The sequence below is a fragment of the Crocodylus siamensis genome, chromosome 5 (genome assembly GCF_052110815.1).
Source record: "Crocodylus siamensis isolate JL-2025a chromosome 5, ASM5211081v1, whole genome shotgun sequence".
Taxonomy (NCBI): domain Eukaryota; kingdom Metazoa; phylum Chordata; order Crocodylia; family Crocodylidae; genus Crocodylus; species Crocodylus siamensis.
This window is the reverse complement of record NC_143399.1, coordinates 188,548,748-188,568,178: the sequence shown is the minus strand read 5'-3', so window position 1 is coordinate 188,568,178 and position 19,431 is coordinate 188,548,748. Positions and strand designations below refer to the sequence as shown.

The following is a 19,431-nucleotide window of genomic DNA, read 5'->3' as shown; positions in this document are numbered from 1 at the left end:
CCAACTCCACGGAGAGTGGCCTAACCACAGGCTCCCAGTGCTTAGCAAAGGCAGTTTTGTGAATATACAGAAGTAGAACTGCACAAACCTAGGGGACTTTAAAGTTAAATTCTTAGGTGCCTCCCGGATTTGGCAGTTGCAAAGCAAGGCTTTTGAAAAGCAGTTTTGGATCCAATTGCTTAAAGCCTGCTGAAATCCTGTTTTGGATGTGGCCTTATTTATTCAGGAAGAGTCTGCAATAGTTTCTCTTTATTCTGGCCATTTCTACCACGTAAACTGTACACAGAATCTTGTGGGTTACTGGCCGGCTCAAGCATTTTAAAGACTAGGACAATTAGACCTGCTCTAAGCAAAACAGAGATTTCTATTTAAAAGAAAAGAAAAACAAAGCAAACCTTCCCCTGTAGACAAATTTCATTGGTTCCACTGCGAGTGCAGTCGCTACAATGTCATCAGCATTGTGTCTTCTTCCACTGACAACCATTAGACCATCCATTTTGCCGATAACAAAGACAAGCCCACCTGGTCCTATGAATCCTAGTAATCCAGTTCTTATAAAAGGGTATTCACTTATAGGAGCTCCTGAACTGGTCATAGGAAACACCTGTAAAACACAGAAATACAGTCCTTAGAGAACACAATCCTAAGTGCTCAGAGAGCACCTTTGGTTTCAACAGGACTTGGAGTGATCATATCACTCAGGAAAAACTTGTTTGTCAAGATGAGCACCATGATGCTCTCTATTTATCACCATAAAAACTTGCGACAAGGACTCATGTGGAGGGAAAAGTGTGATGTAGGAAGGTAATAGCAGTGCCAGGCCTTGGTTTAGCACACTTTCTGTGGCTTCAGCTCCATACATAATATACAATGCAAAAACCAAATTAATAACAACTTTTTTTGTGGAATAGAAGTAAATTTAGGTTACTAATAAACAGCAAATAAGAGACTAATTGTTTTTGGGGATGTCCTTCCCTATTACAATAATACAGTTTTTAAAACCACCAAAAGTAGTAAGTAGCGTCTTTTTAATATGCTGTGCAGTGATGGTTCTTAAAACCAATACATTTTATACAAGTTAAATGCCTCATACATTATTGCCTTATCCTCTATGTTTATGCTGTACAATAGAGAGCTGCACAGAGCTACCCAAGCTAGCTCACCTGTAGGACATGGTACAATCACGTAAGTGTTTTGTCTGGGCAAATTTACCCCACTTCTATAATTAACACAGCAATACTCCTTCCAGTATCCCACTATCTCATGTAGAGCTCATTCGGGTATTCCTATGCAGCACTGCGTTGCGCAGTCTAGACATACCCATGCTTTTCCATAAGTCCGAAGTGGAGCAAATGCAAACAATCTACAGTAATTCCAAGCTGACGGACCACTTCTGTATCTTGTCCTTCAAGACTCATATAACAGAAGAAAGGTCATGTACTGCTCTCTGATGCACACAGGTGACTCTCATTGAAGAGTCACTACTTTTGCATCAGGCACTGTGATGCAGCCCTAAAAGTAGAGAACAGGCTCTTAGCTAGGTGTCATGTGAAAGGACACACTTTTTTTAAGAGCCATCATTCAGCAAGGTTTTTGAGAATGTGCTTAACTTTCAGAACGAATAGCCCCACTGAATCAGCAGACTGTTTGTGTACCTAATATTATGCTTAAATGCCTTGTTGAATTGGAACCTCACTTACTCCCATCTGGATATAACCATTTATGATTCAATTACATTGATACTGTAAGTTCTGCCTCCAAAATGAGTCCAAGCATATTCCTGCTTTAGAAAACTCAAATGTTGGATTACCATCTATATCAGCTAGCACTCTTTGCTCTTTCAGCACTTCAAAAAGTCATCCAACACATTCCAAACCATTACTGTAGATCATGATTGGGAACTATTTTCCCCATCTCTGTAAATTATTCAATGTATATTATGTCTGATGCTCAGAACTACACATTAATAGGAGAATATTATGACTACCATTATGAAGAACATGTTAACACTCTTTAGATTAGAAAGAGTATTTGTTAAAGGAAGGGCAAATGTATTTGTTCCTAATCTTTCCCTCCAACACTGAACGAGAAGAACAATTCACCATAAGTTTCTCGTTTAAAACATTTCAATTCAATTTTTCTCTGTACTTCCCTGTCTGGTAACCTTTTCATACTGGCCTCAATTTAAGTTTAATTTGAAAAACAGACAGTCCCTATGGAACAATCAATGGACCAATTTTCATCATAAAAATGCAGTATACAAAACAACAAGTGGAGTCTACAAATTCAAAAAATGATACTTTAGGCCAGCACTGTCTAACTGACAGCCCTTGGTCCACATTCGGCCTGTGAGGGGTTTAGTTGTGACCAGGGACAGGGGCAGTGGAGGGCAGCAGGGCCCAGGGAACTGAAGGTGAGCCCAGGGCCACACAGGCTGGAGGTGCGGCAGCAGGGAGAGGGAAGAAACACAGGTGCATGGCACAGTGGAGTGGGGCAGGGGATGGGACACAGGTGCAGTAGGGGAGGATGGGGCATCCCCCAGGATCTGGGGGAACGTTTGTTCACCAGAGCGCCCCAAGGGATGACGAGGTCAAACGGTCACAAACTCCTGCAAGACCGTTTCAGGCTGGACATAAGGAAGAATTTCTTTACTGTCCGAGCCCCCAAGGTCTGGAACAGCCTGCCAGCGGAGGTGGTTCAAGCACCTACATTGAACACCTTCAAGAGGAAATTGGATGCTTATCTTGCTGGGATCCTATGACCCCAGCTGACTCCCTGCCCTTTGGGCAGGGGCCTGGACTCGATGATCTCCCGAGGTCCCTTCCAGCCCTAATGTCTATGAAATCTATGAAATCTGCATGGTACAGTAGTGTGGGGAGCATCTGCATGGCTTGCCCTTTTGCAGCTTGGGGGAGTGTGGCCCCCACTAGTGTTGCCTGCAAGGTGTTTGGGTCCCAGTCACTTAGAAACTGGACAGGCCTGCTCTAGGCATTTTAAATAAACAGCAAAAGAGCAATTAGGAACAAGGCAATAGTGGTAAGCCAGGATGCTTTCTACCATTAAATCTCTTTAAGATGTACATGCAAGGATATTTGCAGAAAAGCAATCTTCTAACGTTGGCTAGTTGTGAGATTGTTGGCAGTGGCTTTAAGCTACACATATGAAATAGCTTTCAAAGTGAACACATTAACCATCAAGCTCAACACAGAATTTGCCTATTGAACTTTGCCTCTCCCTCTCACTTGCTTTGCATCAATTGTTACCTCTGATTGTTGCTTCAACATCAGATTGCAACCTCTTTAGTTCTGGGACTGTGACTTTCTAAAGATTTATAAGGTACTACATGAAACTGAGCTCCACTATAGATTGCATCACTGTATCTCCCTAAGCCTTCCAAAACTGACATCACTAATAAAACCACCCCCATTATTAGCATGAACATGGATCTCCAAAAATATCTTCTGAAGATAAAGAGTGCTAAAAAGAAAGGATTCTATATTGTACCTTTCCTTAGACTCACCTCAAAAGTGTTTTTGGTCATGCCCGAGAGTCCATAATATGATGTACCTGTTGCAATTGCACATACACAAAGTTCCCCTATTTCATCTGTTTTACAGAGCTGAGGAATTCCATCTGGCTTCACTGAACACATTATGGCTGAAGAAAAAGCAAAATACTTTCAAATATTTTATAAAAAAACAACTACAGGACAAAGTAAAGTGAGGGGAAGAATCTATGATCTAGAAACTTCAATGCATAAAATGCATGTAGATGTGACTACCAAACAAACAATGTTTGTGAAACAAAGACATTTTACATCAAAGATAAATTAATATTTATAGTACAAAAGTGTCAGGAACTTTATATAAATCTAGTCTGAAAAACAAAACTGAACTTGGCCTGATTCCCTTGCTTTTGTGATACCTTCATAAAACGTGACTGCACCCTGTATCATACTGAAAAATCTATTTACTGTGGTCACTGTAAAATAAACTATTTTAGTTGGGGTGCTTGATGATAATTACATTGTACAACAAACATAAAGCCATGAAGTTTAGCTTTCACCAAAACCCATGCAAAAACTAAGTTTTTTCTGCTTTATGGTCTAGTATGCCAGTTAATGTACACACACTCAAATAGCCTGGGAGAATTCTCCCAGATTTGCTCTCCAGGTAGAGAAACCCAAAGTCATATACACAGACATTCAAATGCTGATGCCCTGAAGAGTGGAGAACTTGCAGTGCTGACAACTGTGCAGCTGGAGGGGTGGGGGGGTGGGCGGGCAGAGAGATTGCCCTGTGCACACATCTCAGCGTACTTTATAGGCTTCCCTAGTCTGGCTGGCGAGAGGTGGCAGCAGTGCACAGGGCAGCCCTGATGGGCTGACCCAGACTGCCCATGGCCAGCTTACGGTTCCCTGCAGCACTGTGTGAGGGTTGGAGCAGCAGAGTCCAGCAAGCAACTGGCAGAGAGAGGGAGAATCTGGAGGGCTATGTTCTCTTCTGAGTTAAATTGTTGGAGCAGAAGGACACCAAAGGAAGCAGGAAAACTGGTAACAGGAAGGTCACCCAGCAAGTCAGTTAATGTTGTGACGGGGTGATGCATCGTATCACTACAATAAAGATCCTGTTGAATTTCTGCTCTTTCCAGTCATAAGCATCAGATTAAGATCAGGTATGCCTTTTAGCAGCTTACCCTGGAGTAGGAACCTGTCAAGAACATAAGCTTTGCAACTGGAAGGAAGCCAGGGTGACAGAGGGAAGAGAGAAGCAGACTAGAATGTCTTTATATGTGCAAGGGTAAAAGTCCTGGAAACTGCTTTTTCACTTACTGTAAAGGTAATCATAATACAATAACTTGCTTTAAATTGGATCAGCCTATATAATCCAGTACAATCTGATATGTCTAGGGAATTATTTTATATTATGGTTATTAGAAAAAAAATTTTAACTTGCTTCACTTGTAAATGTGAAACTGAGAGTTTATTTGGTATATAATTTAGCAGTTCTACAAAGAAAAACTAAAAAAATTAGCCTTTTCCAATCTGCGCAGCAGTTGTATAAAATCAGTTTAGAAGTTAAATCTAGATGTCATCTTTGGACGTTCTGCCTTTAATCTGAATTTATCACTACCATAGTCTAAAAACATTTATCTTTTTTTTATAATAATGCAATTGTGCCTCGGCACAGGAGCTTAGGGAAACATTTTGCAAGTCTTTGGCAAGGAGCTTTTTTATATTTTACACTATCTTATTTTATAATCTACAGTACTTCAGCCTGACCTGGGTTACAGCTATGCATAACAATGTTCTAAACTCCGAACTTAGGGTTCAAGTATTTGTATTTTTTGGCTCAGCTAGCTAATGGTAACAAATCAGTACTTCTTCATGAGCAAAACAGAGTAAATCATTTAAAATGACAGCTGTTATTAATGCGTGGAAGAAGCAGCAGAGTCAACACAGAAGAGAAGATGTTTCTTGGTGTTTCGTCATGTATTACAACACCCATATTCTTATGCAAGTGTTTCTTGTTTCTTTGGAAAGTATGGTATTTGCAGTCACTGAACACTGCAGTAAATGTTCCACAAAGCACATTTCAGAGAATCTGGTTCTGATCCCTACCTCCTGGCATCACCAAGCCAACATCTTGCACAGTTAAAACAGAAAGCTTTTCTTCAGAATCCACTCGAATTACTCCATAGGTAAGACCGTGCATGGACAATACTCCTCTGCCAGGGGGCTGATTGCTGTCATCTGTTGGCCTGGAACAATTGTTTATAATTTTAAGAGACAGGATACTTTAAACAGGCAAATGCTAGTATTTTCCTATTCGCAGTGGAATACCATAACAGATACCAAGTATTTATGTTCACATTTAATAGTAGTATATTTCAGATTTAATTTGGATTTATTCTTTACCACCTTAATCTTTGCTTTTACATCTGACCTAATCTTTGTCTCCAGTCACTATTGGTAACCCAATATACCACCTTTCAATTTCAGTGTCTATCCAAAAATGCACTGCTATAGAGATTAGGGTAATACATAGTATTTACACACTGCAACTTGTTTAATCTTCAGAGTTTTACAAACCTTAATTCAGTCCTGTCAATGAGAGGAGTTAGCCCCATTTCACAGACACAAGGGAAAAGGTGAGGGAGTGAAGAGAGTGAAAGATACTAAGGACTCTAGAGTTTTTTACACTCTGTTTCTACATTTAGGCTATATATAGACAGGCAGAGACACCATGACACAATTATGTTAAAATACAACTACCTTTCCATACTAAATTTTTATGTGACAATAACTCCTGCATGTTACATGAATTTAAGACACTGTGAATGGCAATTCCTTGATTTGCCTAAATTCACCCCCACAGGGCATGTCCAGATGATTGTGGTTGTGTGGTATGGGGTGCTGCAAACACATATCCAGGGGTCGGAAAAACCCATGGAAAAAAACCCAGAGCAGCGCACACTTGGCCAGTGTGTGCTGCTGAAGACCGGAGCTGTCCAATCCAGGGCCCACTCCACTGCCAGCCAGGCTTCACTCCACTGCCAGCCAGCCCCAGGAAGCCCCCAGGTAAGGCTGCTGGGGCAACTTGTTGTGTGCCAAAGCATGCATGGCACAGGCACTCCCCAGGCACAAGAAGCAGTGGTACAAGGTGTGCTGCTGCTTCTTGTCCCTTTTGGAAACCAAAAGTCTATGCACGTCTGAACACACCCACAAATATTACGTGATTCTACAACACAGGCAATAGGGTGCTCTGTCAGCTTGTTTCAGTACTTTTGTATTAGTGATTCCAATATTACGTATACAGTCTGCAGCTTGAACAAGCTAACTTTGACTTACACAAGTTACTGATTTCAGAATGAAGTGCCAGGGTTTCTATGGTTGGCTAGAAACTCATACCACATTGTGTACTAAAATGCAAAACTGAGGATAACATGATGCTGATTTGGTTAAGAATAATGGTCCTTTGTAATGCAGATAGACTCAAGCTATTTTCAAAATCAATGAAAAAGCCAATATTCATCTGAAGTTTTTGCAGTTTTGCTATGTAATCCATCATAACACAAGCTTACGTTAAAAGATAATGTTCTTATTATATGACATATCTCCTCTGCTGTGCTTGAAATACTAGATGGGCCCCAGGCAATCAGGGTCATGTAAGACTTGTAGTGATTGGTACCATAAATTTCAATTAATAGGCGCTATGAGGCATATTTCTCAACTGACACTGTCAAGAAAGAGGGCTATGGGCATGCTTGAAAATGCATTAGAGCATAACAAATGGAGACTAGTAAACAAGTAGCTATGATGAATAATGGTCCCATCATTTAATGTAGTCTCTCAACCACATTATTGATCAACTTTCTCTCACCCTTCCCCTCCTAACTGCACACACATTTGTTCATAGAATGCTAAAGATGAAAATCAAATGCCTAATTAATACATATTTTTCCTCACACAATTAATAGGCCAAAGGCTGATTCATAATCCTGCATACATTTTCCTTTATTTTACTTAGTGCATCCAGATTTGATGACTCTAGAATACAGTTTAGTAGCAGCTCTTGCTTTGCAACCACAAGCCTCTCCAACGTGTATCTCTACTAAGTAATCAAGAGAAGAGGGAATTCAAGTAGCCTGATTCCAAGATATGAAAACTTTTTAGCTTACAAACAATATCCTGAACTGCATTTCCACTAGACATTTCTAAGAACAGAGGGTCATTAGAGGAAAGAGAAGTTTTGTGACTAAGACACAAAAACAACAAGGTAAATGTTGTATTTCCACCTATATTACAGACTAACTGAACTTGTGCATGTTACTCACCATATCTGTACCTCAGTTTTTCTATCTATGAAATGGGGATAAGAGACACCTCTTACTTCACAGTGTGTAAGTTTGTTTATATTAAAAATTGGTAAAGCAGTTTGAGATCTTTGAATTAAAAGACCACATGTGCAAAAGCACCAACATCCCTCTTGTTTAAAAACATAAACCTTTTATTTTAATCAGTTTTTACTTGACTTTTCATTCACTGATTATAGTAAAATGACTTACACTTAAAATTAAACACTTGTTTAAGCTTAAGGGCTGGTGTGAACTGGAGATATTTTTTCAGACAGAGTTGCACAAACAACTTGACCAGAATTATGTATAAGAAATTGGTTTTTTTACCTTTCAGCTACATTTCATAGCTTTAGTTTCTGGTTAAATAACTGTTCATTTAATACTAACTGTTCATTTATTGCTAATGGTATTTTTCTACACTCCAGATTATAATGTGTCACAAAATTCAGGGTTGGTTGCCACTCTCTTCACAATTATGAATACAAGGGTTTAGCAGCTTTCCTGGGAGTGCAGCATGTTGAGCCAGGTCAGAGCAGCCCTGGCTGGTAGGGAGCCTGGGAGACAGGGGTCGGGGGGGTCAACCTGCCAGCTCAGGGATGCTCTGACCTGGTTCAACACGCTGTGGAGAAGCTGGCTGGGGCATGAGGGTGCCCTGCACTGAAGCACTCTCATAACCAAGCCAGCCCCATCAGTGTTTACACATACATGGCTGTGCAATAAAGAACCTGGCTTCAGGATAGTACTTGTATTTACAAGTATCATCCTGCAACAGAGTTAATTAGTTTCTTGAGGCCTAATAGGGCTGCATGTGTACAGGCTGAGTCTTTACTGAAGAGCTAATTAGTCAGCTGATAAACTGCAGTAAACATCTTGCGTAGATGTACCTGTTGAGTCCTAGAATCTCACAATTTCCCCCCTTTTCTGTTACATTTCATTTAGCTCATTTTAATAAACTTGAGTTGTCCCACAGTATTTTACCACAGCTGGATTTAAACTATTGGTCTGTTTAATTTTATATTAAAATCATATTATGAAATTGGTAACTGTTGTTCTTCTCTAAGATGAATTACTGTGCAGTAAATTCTACATGTCTTACTGTTATACAAATAAAGATAGATACAAAATGTACCATTTTGTAGAAACTAACTATGCAGCATTGATCTTGAATGAATATGATGTTTCATTTCTTTGTTTTGAAACTGAAAGTTCTGAATACTATTTTAGTTTGTTCAACACCGTACCTTCGAATAGCCACGGTGAGAGCTTCTGGTGAACTAGCACATGGACAAATGACCTCCTGTCTTAGGCCTTTACTTTGGAAGACGTTGAGAAATGCATCACAGGAAGAAATTGACCCTGAAGAGAAAAAACAACAAAAGAAAAATAATCTAATTTCTGAAGCAATGTTATTGACACATCAAGCACCTTTGTTCAAGTATGTAGGTTTTTCATGACAAAACATTTAGAAATTATCTAAGGCACCTAGGAAAAGATTACTATATTTACCTGAATATGGTACAATTGTCCCCCGTCCCACAATTACTATGGGGAAGAAACCCCTTGTCTCACATTCACATACAAGGAAACTTTATTAAATATACTGTCTATCATTAAACTCCTGACAAAAGTAGCATGGGCTCAGTAATAGAAACCAACTATGAAGTTGATTAAATGCAGCCAACAGGGAGCATGACAACAAAACACATGGTTCATATTAGGTGAATATACTGATAGGAATCCACTACAATGATAGATTAGTGTAGCCCATCTAAATAAGATAGATGGTAGTCCCCATTGCTCTCGGTCCCCCTCAGTGCCGGCTCTTTTTCTAAGTTACAGTAAGCAACTGCGCAGAATACATTTTTACTTCCTTTTTACTACCACAGCAGAGCTGTACCTTTTTTCCATTTCCAGTTATTCCAGGTTTTTTGTTTTTTTTTTACCAGCCTTAAATGCCTGGCGAACATCACCAAGTGGAGCCCCCAAAAGCTCAACCAGAATCCTTCTGTCCCGTTCTCTCAGCCTGTCACATATGATTAGCATGGCTCTGCCCTCCCAAGGTAAAGCTGGACCAGGTTGCCCTGTACCACATCCGCATACATGTTTTCGAGGATTCCAGGACTCATGATGAACATGTGGTTCCAGTCATGAGTGGGGGCTAATTAGAACATGGATCCTTGTGCTGGGTATTTGGAGTACACACACATACAGAGCACTGCTAAGCTATGGGGTCACCATGGCTTGAAATGCTGTTGGCTCTACTGGGGTCCAACCCAAATGAACTATATGGTCAATCATGAGCCTTCTGGCTGTGGACTAATAACATGCATCGTTTGTACCGTATATAAGTGAGTACAAAAGTGCTGCTTAAAAGTGTGTTTATGGACTACCTGTGCTAAAACTTGTAGCAGTTTTAAAAAAGGTCAAATGAGTCAATTATTGATGAACTAAGTCTATGGGTACCCACAGTACTAAGCCAGTGTTTTCAAATTTGTCCCTCACTTCCACATGCTCAAGAAAGCAGGGTCTCATAGTAAGGAAAGGGGAAAGGGGTTGCTGAAAAAGTTGGGAGGGCAGAGGGCAAAGGTGCCACCTGAACTCCCCAGGTTTATTTTCCCTGGTGTAGCGGTAGGAAGGGGACATATTCAAGGCAAATCAACAATAATTAGATTCTATAGAATCTAATTACTGGGTGGCCATACAGTGTATCTGCCATAATGGGATACGGTAGATTAAAGATTCAATTTTAGCATAAATCATTTTAATACTTGCAAGTAGAAGAGGCACTATTCATGGACCTACACGTGAATTTCATGTAAAATATGTTTCTTAAGAAGAGACGCATTAAAGATTTATTCTAGGAATTCAAAGCAAGTTACAATGGATGAACAGAACATATATACCTTGGTACATTATGATACATGAAGAAAGCACTCATTAAAACTAAGTAGTGATCCATATGTAGTTCTCAAGAACCATGCCATTATTCCATGCAAAATTCCAACCCAAATGAACTATATGGTCAATCATGAGCCTTCTGGTTGTGGACTAATAACATGCATAGTTTGTACCATATATAAGTGAGTACAAAAGTGCTGCTTAAAAGTGTATTTATGGACTACCTGTGCTAAAACCTGTAGCAGTTTCAAAAAAAGTCAAATGAGTCAATTCTCAATGAACTAAGTCTATGGGTACCCACAGTACTAAGCCAGTGTTTACATATTTGCCCCTCACTTCCATGTGCTCAAGAAAGCAGGGTCTCATAGTAAGGAGAGAGGAAGGAGTTACTGAAAAAGTTGGGAGAGCAGAAGGCAAGGGTGCCACCTGAACTCCTCAGGTTTATTTTCCCTGCTTCCACACTCCAAAGCCACCGAAAAGAAGCAAACCTTCTGCTTTTTTCTACAGTTTAAGATCATTTACTTTTCTTTACATATGGCTGTCATGTTAAACAAAACTGGATTTACTGCAACTTACGTTATGTGGAATATCAAGTTTGCTTCAAGATTAGCTAAAGAAAAGTAGGTTTAAAAAATCCAAAATTAATTACTGTTTCCATAAACATCACATGGTTTGCAGCAGCCTCAAACTTTTGTGAAACATTTTTTTGCTAATGTGACTGAAGTCTGAAATGTCAGATATGAAACACAGAATAGGATACTCATTTCCTGTTTGATTTTACAGGCATCACTTACAAGGATTTGCGCCATCAGCCACTATTAGCATGCGTAGTGAGGAGAGGTTGATATCTCTTTGATCTCGATGTGCCACTAATGCCCAGTGCATGTCCCTGGATTTTACACAAGCGACTTTTGCTAAAATAAGAGCAAACAGATTACTAATCTACTGTGTGGAAAAAATTTTAAAATCAGGAAATGAGTCATTCACCATGTTACAGTAAACAGCATCAAGTCAACAGCATCAAGAACCAGCGTTGCCAAATCCCATACTCAAAATATACCAACATGTACTCTTGGTCCTTACCTTTGTACTGGCAGACTTTCTGTATCCAGGAAAGTGGATTCACTTTCATTAAGGAATATGGAATACTTATAACATGCATCATGTTCATGACACTCTGAAATTAAATAAGAATATTTAAAAAAAGAATTAAGAATATATTAGGTATAGGAAAAATGTATATCATGTCACCCTATGAGACAGCTCACTAAGTACATAGTTAAGGACTTGAATTTACAATCATCAACATATCTGAAATGCTGAAAATATTTCCAAAGAGATTCCCCCTCATTTATTCTCTCCTTCACTTTCTTTAAAAAGCAACAGAAAAAAAAATTAAGGGACTTTTAGGCTCATTATAAAATAGAGCAATCCCAGTAGATTGTGAACAAGTTTGCAACAAGCTGCATAAGTAGACACGACTCTTTGGGTAAATGTGATATTTCATAGATTTCATAGATTTCATAGACATTAGGGCTGGAAGGGACCTCGAGAGATCATCGAGTCCAGCCCCCTGCCCAAAGGGCAGGGAGTCAGCTGGGGTCATAGGATCCCAGCAAGATAAGCATCCAATTTCCTCTTGAAGGTGTTCAATGTAGGTGCTTGAACCACCTCCGCTGGCAGGCTGTTCCAGACCTTGGGGGCTCGGACAGTAAAGAAATTCTTCCTTATGTCCAGCCTGAAACGGTCTTGCAGGACTTTGTGACCGTTCCACCTCGTCATCCCTTGGGGCGCTCTGGTGAACACACGTTCCCCCAGATCCTGGTGGTCACCCCTGATAAACTTATAGGTGGCCATCAGATCACCCCTGACCCTGCGCTTTTCCAGGCTAAAGAGTCCCATGGCTCTCAGCCTGTCATCGTAAGATCTGTTTTCCTGACCTCTGATCATGCGCGTGGCTCTCCTCTGGACTCTCTCAAGCTTTTCCACATCCTTTTTGAATTGTGGAGCCCAAAACTGGATTCAGTACTCCAGCTGTGGCCTCACCAAGGCCGAGTACAAGGGGAGAATGACGTCCCGGGATTTGCTCGAGAAGCATCTATGGATGCACGCCAGCATTTTGGTCGCTTTACTAGCCGCAGCATCGCATTGGAGGCTCATGTTCATCTTGTGGTCAATGATGACCCCCAAGTCTTTTTCTTCTGTAGTGCTAACCAACGTAGCACTGCCGAGCCTATAAGGGTGCTGCAGGTTTTTCCTCCCAATATCTTTTATTAGACCAACTAAATAGTTGAAAAAACTGTTCTTTACAAGCTTTCAGGTACAAACACTGTTCTTCAGGCACAGGGAGACCTTGTTGTTGCTTTGTGTGCCCTCCTGGGTGCGATAAGTACACCAACAGGAAATTCAAATAAGCCAGAGGCAGCAAATTGATCTCATGTTTCAAAGCACTCATCTTCCATAGTGATTTGTCAGAGAATATCAATAAATAAAAGCATTAAAAATGGAAGTTTTGAACATCATTCATTATCACTGAAAGTAAATTTCTACAAGGCACAGAGATTTACTTATATCAGCACAGGATATATGTGGTATATGTTTCGGCAACCCAGCTTAGATATGCCTCCCAAATGGCACTGTGTGTGTGTTTGGGCGTTTAAGGCCATAGAAAATATTTCTCTTTTCAGTGTAGTGCAACTGAAGGTTTAAAAAAAACAGTATTCTTAAATCAGTCATACAACTCATTAAGACCATGCCCAAAAAAAAGGTAAAGAAGGATTAAAAACCCCCACCCTGGTGGATATTTGCTTTCAGAGTAAATGATACATTTAGCTTTATTAAATGAATGCCTTCTGGACAACACTAGTAACATGTTTTTGTCTCAAAAACTTCATCATCACTGTCTCTTTATGATGACAGCAGCAGAGCAGCAGCAGGGAAAGGTCTAATGGTTACCTTGAAATCCTAAAAAGTAAGCCCTTCCCAGCCTGAGATTCTTGTGTTTGCACTATTCATAAATAGACATTCTCACCACTGATTTAGGAGCAGGATAAGCAGCAACTTTAACTTGAACTGAATGCTTGAATGTCTTTAAAAACAGAGATGTGGGCCTCCACACCAATGACCTGCCATGCCTTTGCTTTGAAAGATATTCAAGAACTGAACAGACAGCTTGTCGAGTCCACTGCGGCAAAACAGTCTCCGGATTAGTAGCAGTAGTCCTGTCGGATGAGGGACTTATCAGCGGGAATATAGCCATTCCACTTGAAGGTCTTACTGAAATAACATAGAACTGATGCTCTTGATTTGGCACTACACAGAATTCAGGTCTTAGAAGGACACAGCAGCAATGGACTTTGTGCTTGGCAATAACAGTGCCAAACAAAGCACTGTACATGACACACTGAGGTGACTTAGCACGCCTGTGTTTGTGCTTACGGAGAAGTAGCAAAGCCGGCTCTAACTCTCTGCTTTCAATCCAGACAAACTTGTTAAAAGAAATCTGAGGACATCCTAGTTGTTCATGGCAACAAGCATAGTAGACAAGTTCACACAAAGGAAATAAATTACTTACAGTAAGAATTCCATGCCATAAGCCAACATCCTTCTTGAAATCTAATACATTCACAATTGTTTCAGCTGTCCAACAAAAACAAAATATGGTTTATTTTTGAGAGCATGGCACAGACTCGAGGGAAACCCACTTAGCAAACAGAAATAGAACAAGTTTCTGTGTGGCCCATATGACGACCTCAAAGCATAACTTTCAGAATAAGGTTCTGTCTTGGCTAGACCATTATTTGCCTTCTCTCTGATATATTTAATAAAAGATACCTAAAGCATGCTTTCTTTTTCTTAAATATGTTCTAAAACCATGTTGCATGCCTCAATTCTAACTTTTATTCTGAGAAATATTTACTATGGCCCTAACATAAAATATTAAAAAAGACCCCAGTTAGACAATATACAATTCGATTTCAGTTTTAGGGAGGAAGGTAAAGGAGTGTGTTCTGTACCTTCTGTATATCCACATGCCTGTGTAAGAGCTTGACAGTGGGTCAGCAGTGCAATTCGTGTTACAGTCACACCAAGCACACTTCCATCTTTGCAGGTTTTGTACTGCAAGAGAGTTATTACTGAAGATTCAACATACTGTTGTATGAAACAGTTGCACTGCTGCTATTATTCAACAGTTGGATTCAAAGCATTTAAAGTGGAGAAATATAAGCCAACTGGTGGATTTCATGATTTACTTTAGCTTTCACAGCTGGAGAGAGCTACAGTGGAAGTTCTAAACCAGGTTTTATTAAAGCCCACTTTCTTTCCTCTCCAGAGAGGTTCTCTTTTTTTGGCTGAAACCTGCCACAATTAGTATCAGGAATGCTTCAGCTACTTGAGCTTGGGAAGGGTGGGAGAATTACATTTATATGAATTCTAGCTGTGCCTTTGAGTCACAGTGGCAAAGGCAGCAGCAGAAGTTTGAAACATGAGGAGTCATTAATGACTAATACGCTGGCTAGATTTGGCAGAAAATAACTTAAAAAAATAGAAAAAATACTTCTGAGCCTGTTCTGCAGCTGTCTGTTCTATTATTGAGGCAGCTTAATAAAGCTGAACTTTCACCTTCTGACATCAAGCAGAGCACGGGATAACTGCACACAGCTCTGCCCAGTGCGATTGCTGCGGAGCTGGCTGCTCCACGCATTGTTGGGGGGGAGCTTACGCTCATCAAAACACATCAGAACTGCACTGACAACACGAGCAAGGAAAACAAAGGAGGGACTGAGAGAAGACACGCACACGGGGAGAATCCCGGATCTGTGCATGAAGCCTTCACCATGCTTACTATTTGCTGCAATAGTGGCAAGATTCAAAATAGTCATTACACAAAATAAATCTTTCATCTCTTTCCACAATGAAGGTTTTCATCAAGGTTGAATATCTACTGCTCCTTTCACCCCACTCTCCATTAGCAGCTGTGCAAAGATAGGAAATATACACTCCTGACTTTCTTTTAACAGAGTGGGGCATTAGCTTCACTTGGGATTACTGAAATGCTGAATCCAAAGCAAATCTCATTTCAAAAAAATGGGGAGGAGGTAGAAGGCAGAACATCACACATGGAAATTTCAAAGGCATAAAGATAAGCTGATTTCTTATCCAGAACTTAGTCTTTGGGGAGGGAATTTGAACTCCAGAATAGGAGGGAAAATGTTAATCAAAGATGCAAAACCAAGGGTGTACCAATAAAGATTTTTTTTTGGCCAATACCAATGGCTGATTATTAACCAGCCATATCAGCAGACATCAGTTTGATAGCTGATTTATTATTTGTTGGCTTTGCATTCTTGCCTTTTATTACCAACTCTTACACCCTTAACATCCCTGATGTGTAGCTTGTTGTGTTTGGGGCAAAACAGTGTTAAGAGGATAAAGGAAAGATAAGCCCAGAACACATCAATTTATATTTTATAGTTCTCACTCTTCCAAAAACAAAAAACCCCTTACTGTCAACAATTTTGTTTATATTTAATGAAAGCTGTAATGAAAAAAAAACACAGAGAAAAAAAGCATCTGGAAGTATAAAATTGTGGGTATCCATCCTGGTACCTCTTATTTGTTTGTAAAGTACCTGTCACTAAAATTTAAGGTTGCTATTCCATAAAACTTTTAAAATAAGTGCGTGTTTTAAGTCTGTACTTTAAAGCATTATTGAACCAGAATCCCAAATGCTGTAGAACAAGGGTTTTCAACCAGGGGTACGTGTACCCCTGGGGTACTTGGAATGGCCTCAGAGGATACACTGCAGCAAGTGCTGCTGCTGCCACTTCGGGCTCCGGCAGCCACCAATCGACTACGGGGGAGCCCCCCCAGTTGCCCGCTTGTCTGGCTGCCGGGGGACTCCTGCCATCTTGACTGGCTGCTGAGGGAGGGTACACTGACCCAAAAAGGTTGAAAACCCCTGCTGTAGAAGTTCAGAGGGAAAGAAAGTTAACTATGCAGATTTAACATTGCATTAACCTTTTTGCGTTCGGTATATACTTCTATTTATGAGATTACTTATCAGCAGGCTAAACAGGATGCTCTTTGTTTCTAGAAACAGCCAAAGGATAATTATGCTTATCTTATGGTATCCAACAGTGCCATATACACTGGGTCAAAAGGAAAACGAATCTTCATTAACTCACCTCAATGTACGCAGTGTCATTGTTTGCATCCTTGATATGTGGGAACCAGTCACGAGGTGGTTTAGAAAGATGTTTAGATTCTGTTACAAACCAAAGCAGCTTTGGCCAGCCTGAAAAACAATCACATAAAGACAGAGAAAAACTTTTCCTGAGTTAATGCTGGAAAAATAGCACCAATGAACATAATTCTTTTGTACGTAAGTTTATTTCAAATGTTTTCTATGCCTGTGTATTATAATTGACTCAGTATTACTCATTTTGTTCACAGAAACAATCCTACTGGGAAAGGCTAGGAGGATTTTACATGATAATATTACTGTATATACATTTGAGTGCTTAGTTTAGTACATCCTATATTGAGACTGATTTCTATCTTTGGCCATTAAAAGTAAATGTGACATGTTCTATAAATTTGCTGTATACAGGTGGATTTTCTGTACAGGATGCAGTTTAAGTGAAAATTATTTTACCTTTAAACTGTGGTATCTCCCCTGTAGGGCTTTTAGGCAGTCCTTTATGGCATGCATCACTAGTCAAGGCCACAGTAACGCCACAGCTTCCAAGCAAGAAACCTATTTGTTGACTACCTGCATCCTAATGGATCACAAAACAGGAGGAAAAAAAATTAATCAGAAATGACTGCATGTAGTTTTCACACAGTATCTTGGAGGGAAACAAAAAACATCTTTCCTTCCCTTAGTCAAGTTGCCCGATGACCTGCCTTTAGCCAAATTCCCCGACACGGGAATTCCATAATTTAGACATGCTCTCCTCCACCACCCTATCATGTTTATCCATTATGAGATATACTGGCTTTATTTGTCTCATGCCTATTGAAAACAGCTCCAGTAGGAAATAATTCAGGTTACAGAGGTTTCTATGTGGGAAAGCCTGAGCTGCTGTCTCAGCGTAGAAAATGGGCTCCTTTGCCTCATAACCGATGCACACTGATGACAGTGCCACTGCTTGTGCCCAATTTGTTCTGTCAATTTTGTCAATAAAAAGTCATTTCTTATTTCAGGACACTGCATTTCTTCACAGTTCCATTAGGGAAAGCATGCTCCTTTATTTCATAGGGGATCTATGCCAGGAGGTTAAAATGCAATGTAATGATTTTAAAGTCTAGGGATGCTGTTTAAATGGCCTTTACTAGCAGGAACACTTGCTCCCCAAGAGATGCTCTCTCTCCACAGCACTATGTTTGCTTTATATATATCTTCTTGTCATGATTTTTTCATGAGCATGCCATCTATACTGTTAGAATTCTTGGAAGTATTAAGCCATCAATGTCAATTCTTTTCAACTGCTAATCTTCTCCTAAAAGAGAGATCCCAGGAAAATAGTCTGGAGAAGCTTGCAGTTACAGTCCAAAAAGTACACTTGAAACTGCAGCAACCAGTGGCTACTACTATATTAATTCAAAGCAAAAGCTGAAAACAGAAGGAAAACACAGAGCAGAATTTTTCAGCTCAGGTCCCAACCTAATTTTCCATATAATTTTATTAAGCCAAATGAATTTAGGCAGAGTGGTCCAGAGAGTAGGACGGGGAAAATGCCCTTTAAAAAACAGAGAACAAAACAAGAGGATCCAATAATAACATTTTTGAGGAAATGTTTGACTTGGGGGGTGCATCTACTCGTGTGCTTTAATGTGTATTAGTCTATTTTAATGCAAATTAAAGCATCACAAAAAACCATGCTCTTTTGCTAATGCACATTAAAATAGGCTAATGAGCATCTTTCTAATACCTCACAATGGAGGTATTAAATTTGATGCACATTAGCTAAAGTGCATTAATGAACGTGTAGACATGTCTAGGTAATCTTAGGACTTTCAGCATAGATGGCCATAAGTAAAGCTAACAGTTACTTCACTGTCCTCGCTGAATCCAGGGTAAGTCTGAGATCTGTCTTAGAACATGTGGAGTTACCACCACATTGAATACAACAGAGAGACCTGCCAGTTCTTTCTTGCTGTATATCTAGACGAGTATGAATGGATAGGGTTGTACAACTGAAAGGATGCCAGCAGGAATCCAAGACAGCCAGGAGTAGAGATATGCAGGGGCAGGAGAAAGAAACCATGACTCAGTGAGACGGCTGCTGGGCTCTAGTTTTGACCCTTTCTCCCAAATGGGGCATTAACTTCCTCACTGCTCTTTATCCAGTCTTACCAAGGAATACTAAATGAAAGATGCAGTGGTTTAGCTACAAGAGAAGGGTCTGTGTCTCTTGCTGCCTGGACAAGTGCCCTCAATACTGGGCTAAAACATAGAGAACCATTTCTGTCCTCATCCTTGTTTCTGGGGGGGGGGTTTGTTTCTTTTTATCAACCACAATTCCACGTGCACCCCCTGACAGGCTGTGCTCCTCGCTTAGGTGATGGGCAGGGGGGCAGGCAGGAACGCCGGATGTAGCGCTGCGGCTGCTTCCCAGTCAGTGTGATGGGGGGGGGGATTTCTCCCCTCAGATGGCAAGATTGGCTGCA

The 19,431-nt window shown here is 40.2% G+C and overlaps 1 protein-coding gene across 7 annotated transcripts in view; it reads right to left on the bottom strand.

Annotated features, from left to right (window-relative positions):
• Positions 1 to 19,431, bottom strand: part of DIP2C (DIP2 acetate--CoA ligase C (putative)) — a 470,493-nt gene that overhangs the window by 100,917 nt on the left and 350,145 nt on the right. For all 7 annotated transcript variants that reach the window (XM_090047544.1, XM_090047545.1, XM_090047547.1 and 4 more), the window contains 10 exons: positions 17,414 to 17,537; positions 16,944 to 17,053; positions 14,772 to 14,874; positions 14,330 to 14,394; positions 11,839 to 11,932; positions 11,550 to 11,669; positions 9,099 to 9,213; positions 5,621 to 5,760; positions 3,521 to 3,657; positions 396 to 604 (listed from right to left, as the gene is read on the bottom strand). In XM_090047544.1, the coding sequence (XP_089903670.1) occupies positions 396 to 604; positions 3,521 to 3,657; positions 5,621 to 5,760; positions 9,099 to 9,213; positions 11,550 to 11,669; positions 11,839 to 11,932; positions 14,330 to 14,394; positions 14,772 to 14,874; positions 16,944 to 17,053; positions 17,414 to 17,537 (1,217 nt within the window). The remainder of the gene's footprint in view (positions 1 to 395; positions 605 to 3,520; positions 3,658 to 5,620; positions 5,761 to 9,098; positions 9,214 to 11,549; positions 11,670 to 11,838; positions 11,933 to 14,329; positions 14,395 to 14,771; positions 14,875 to 16,943; positions 17,054 to 17,413; positions 17,538 to 19,431) is intronic.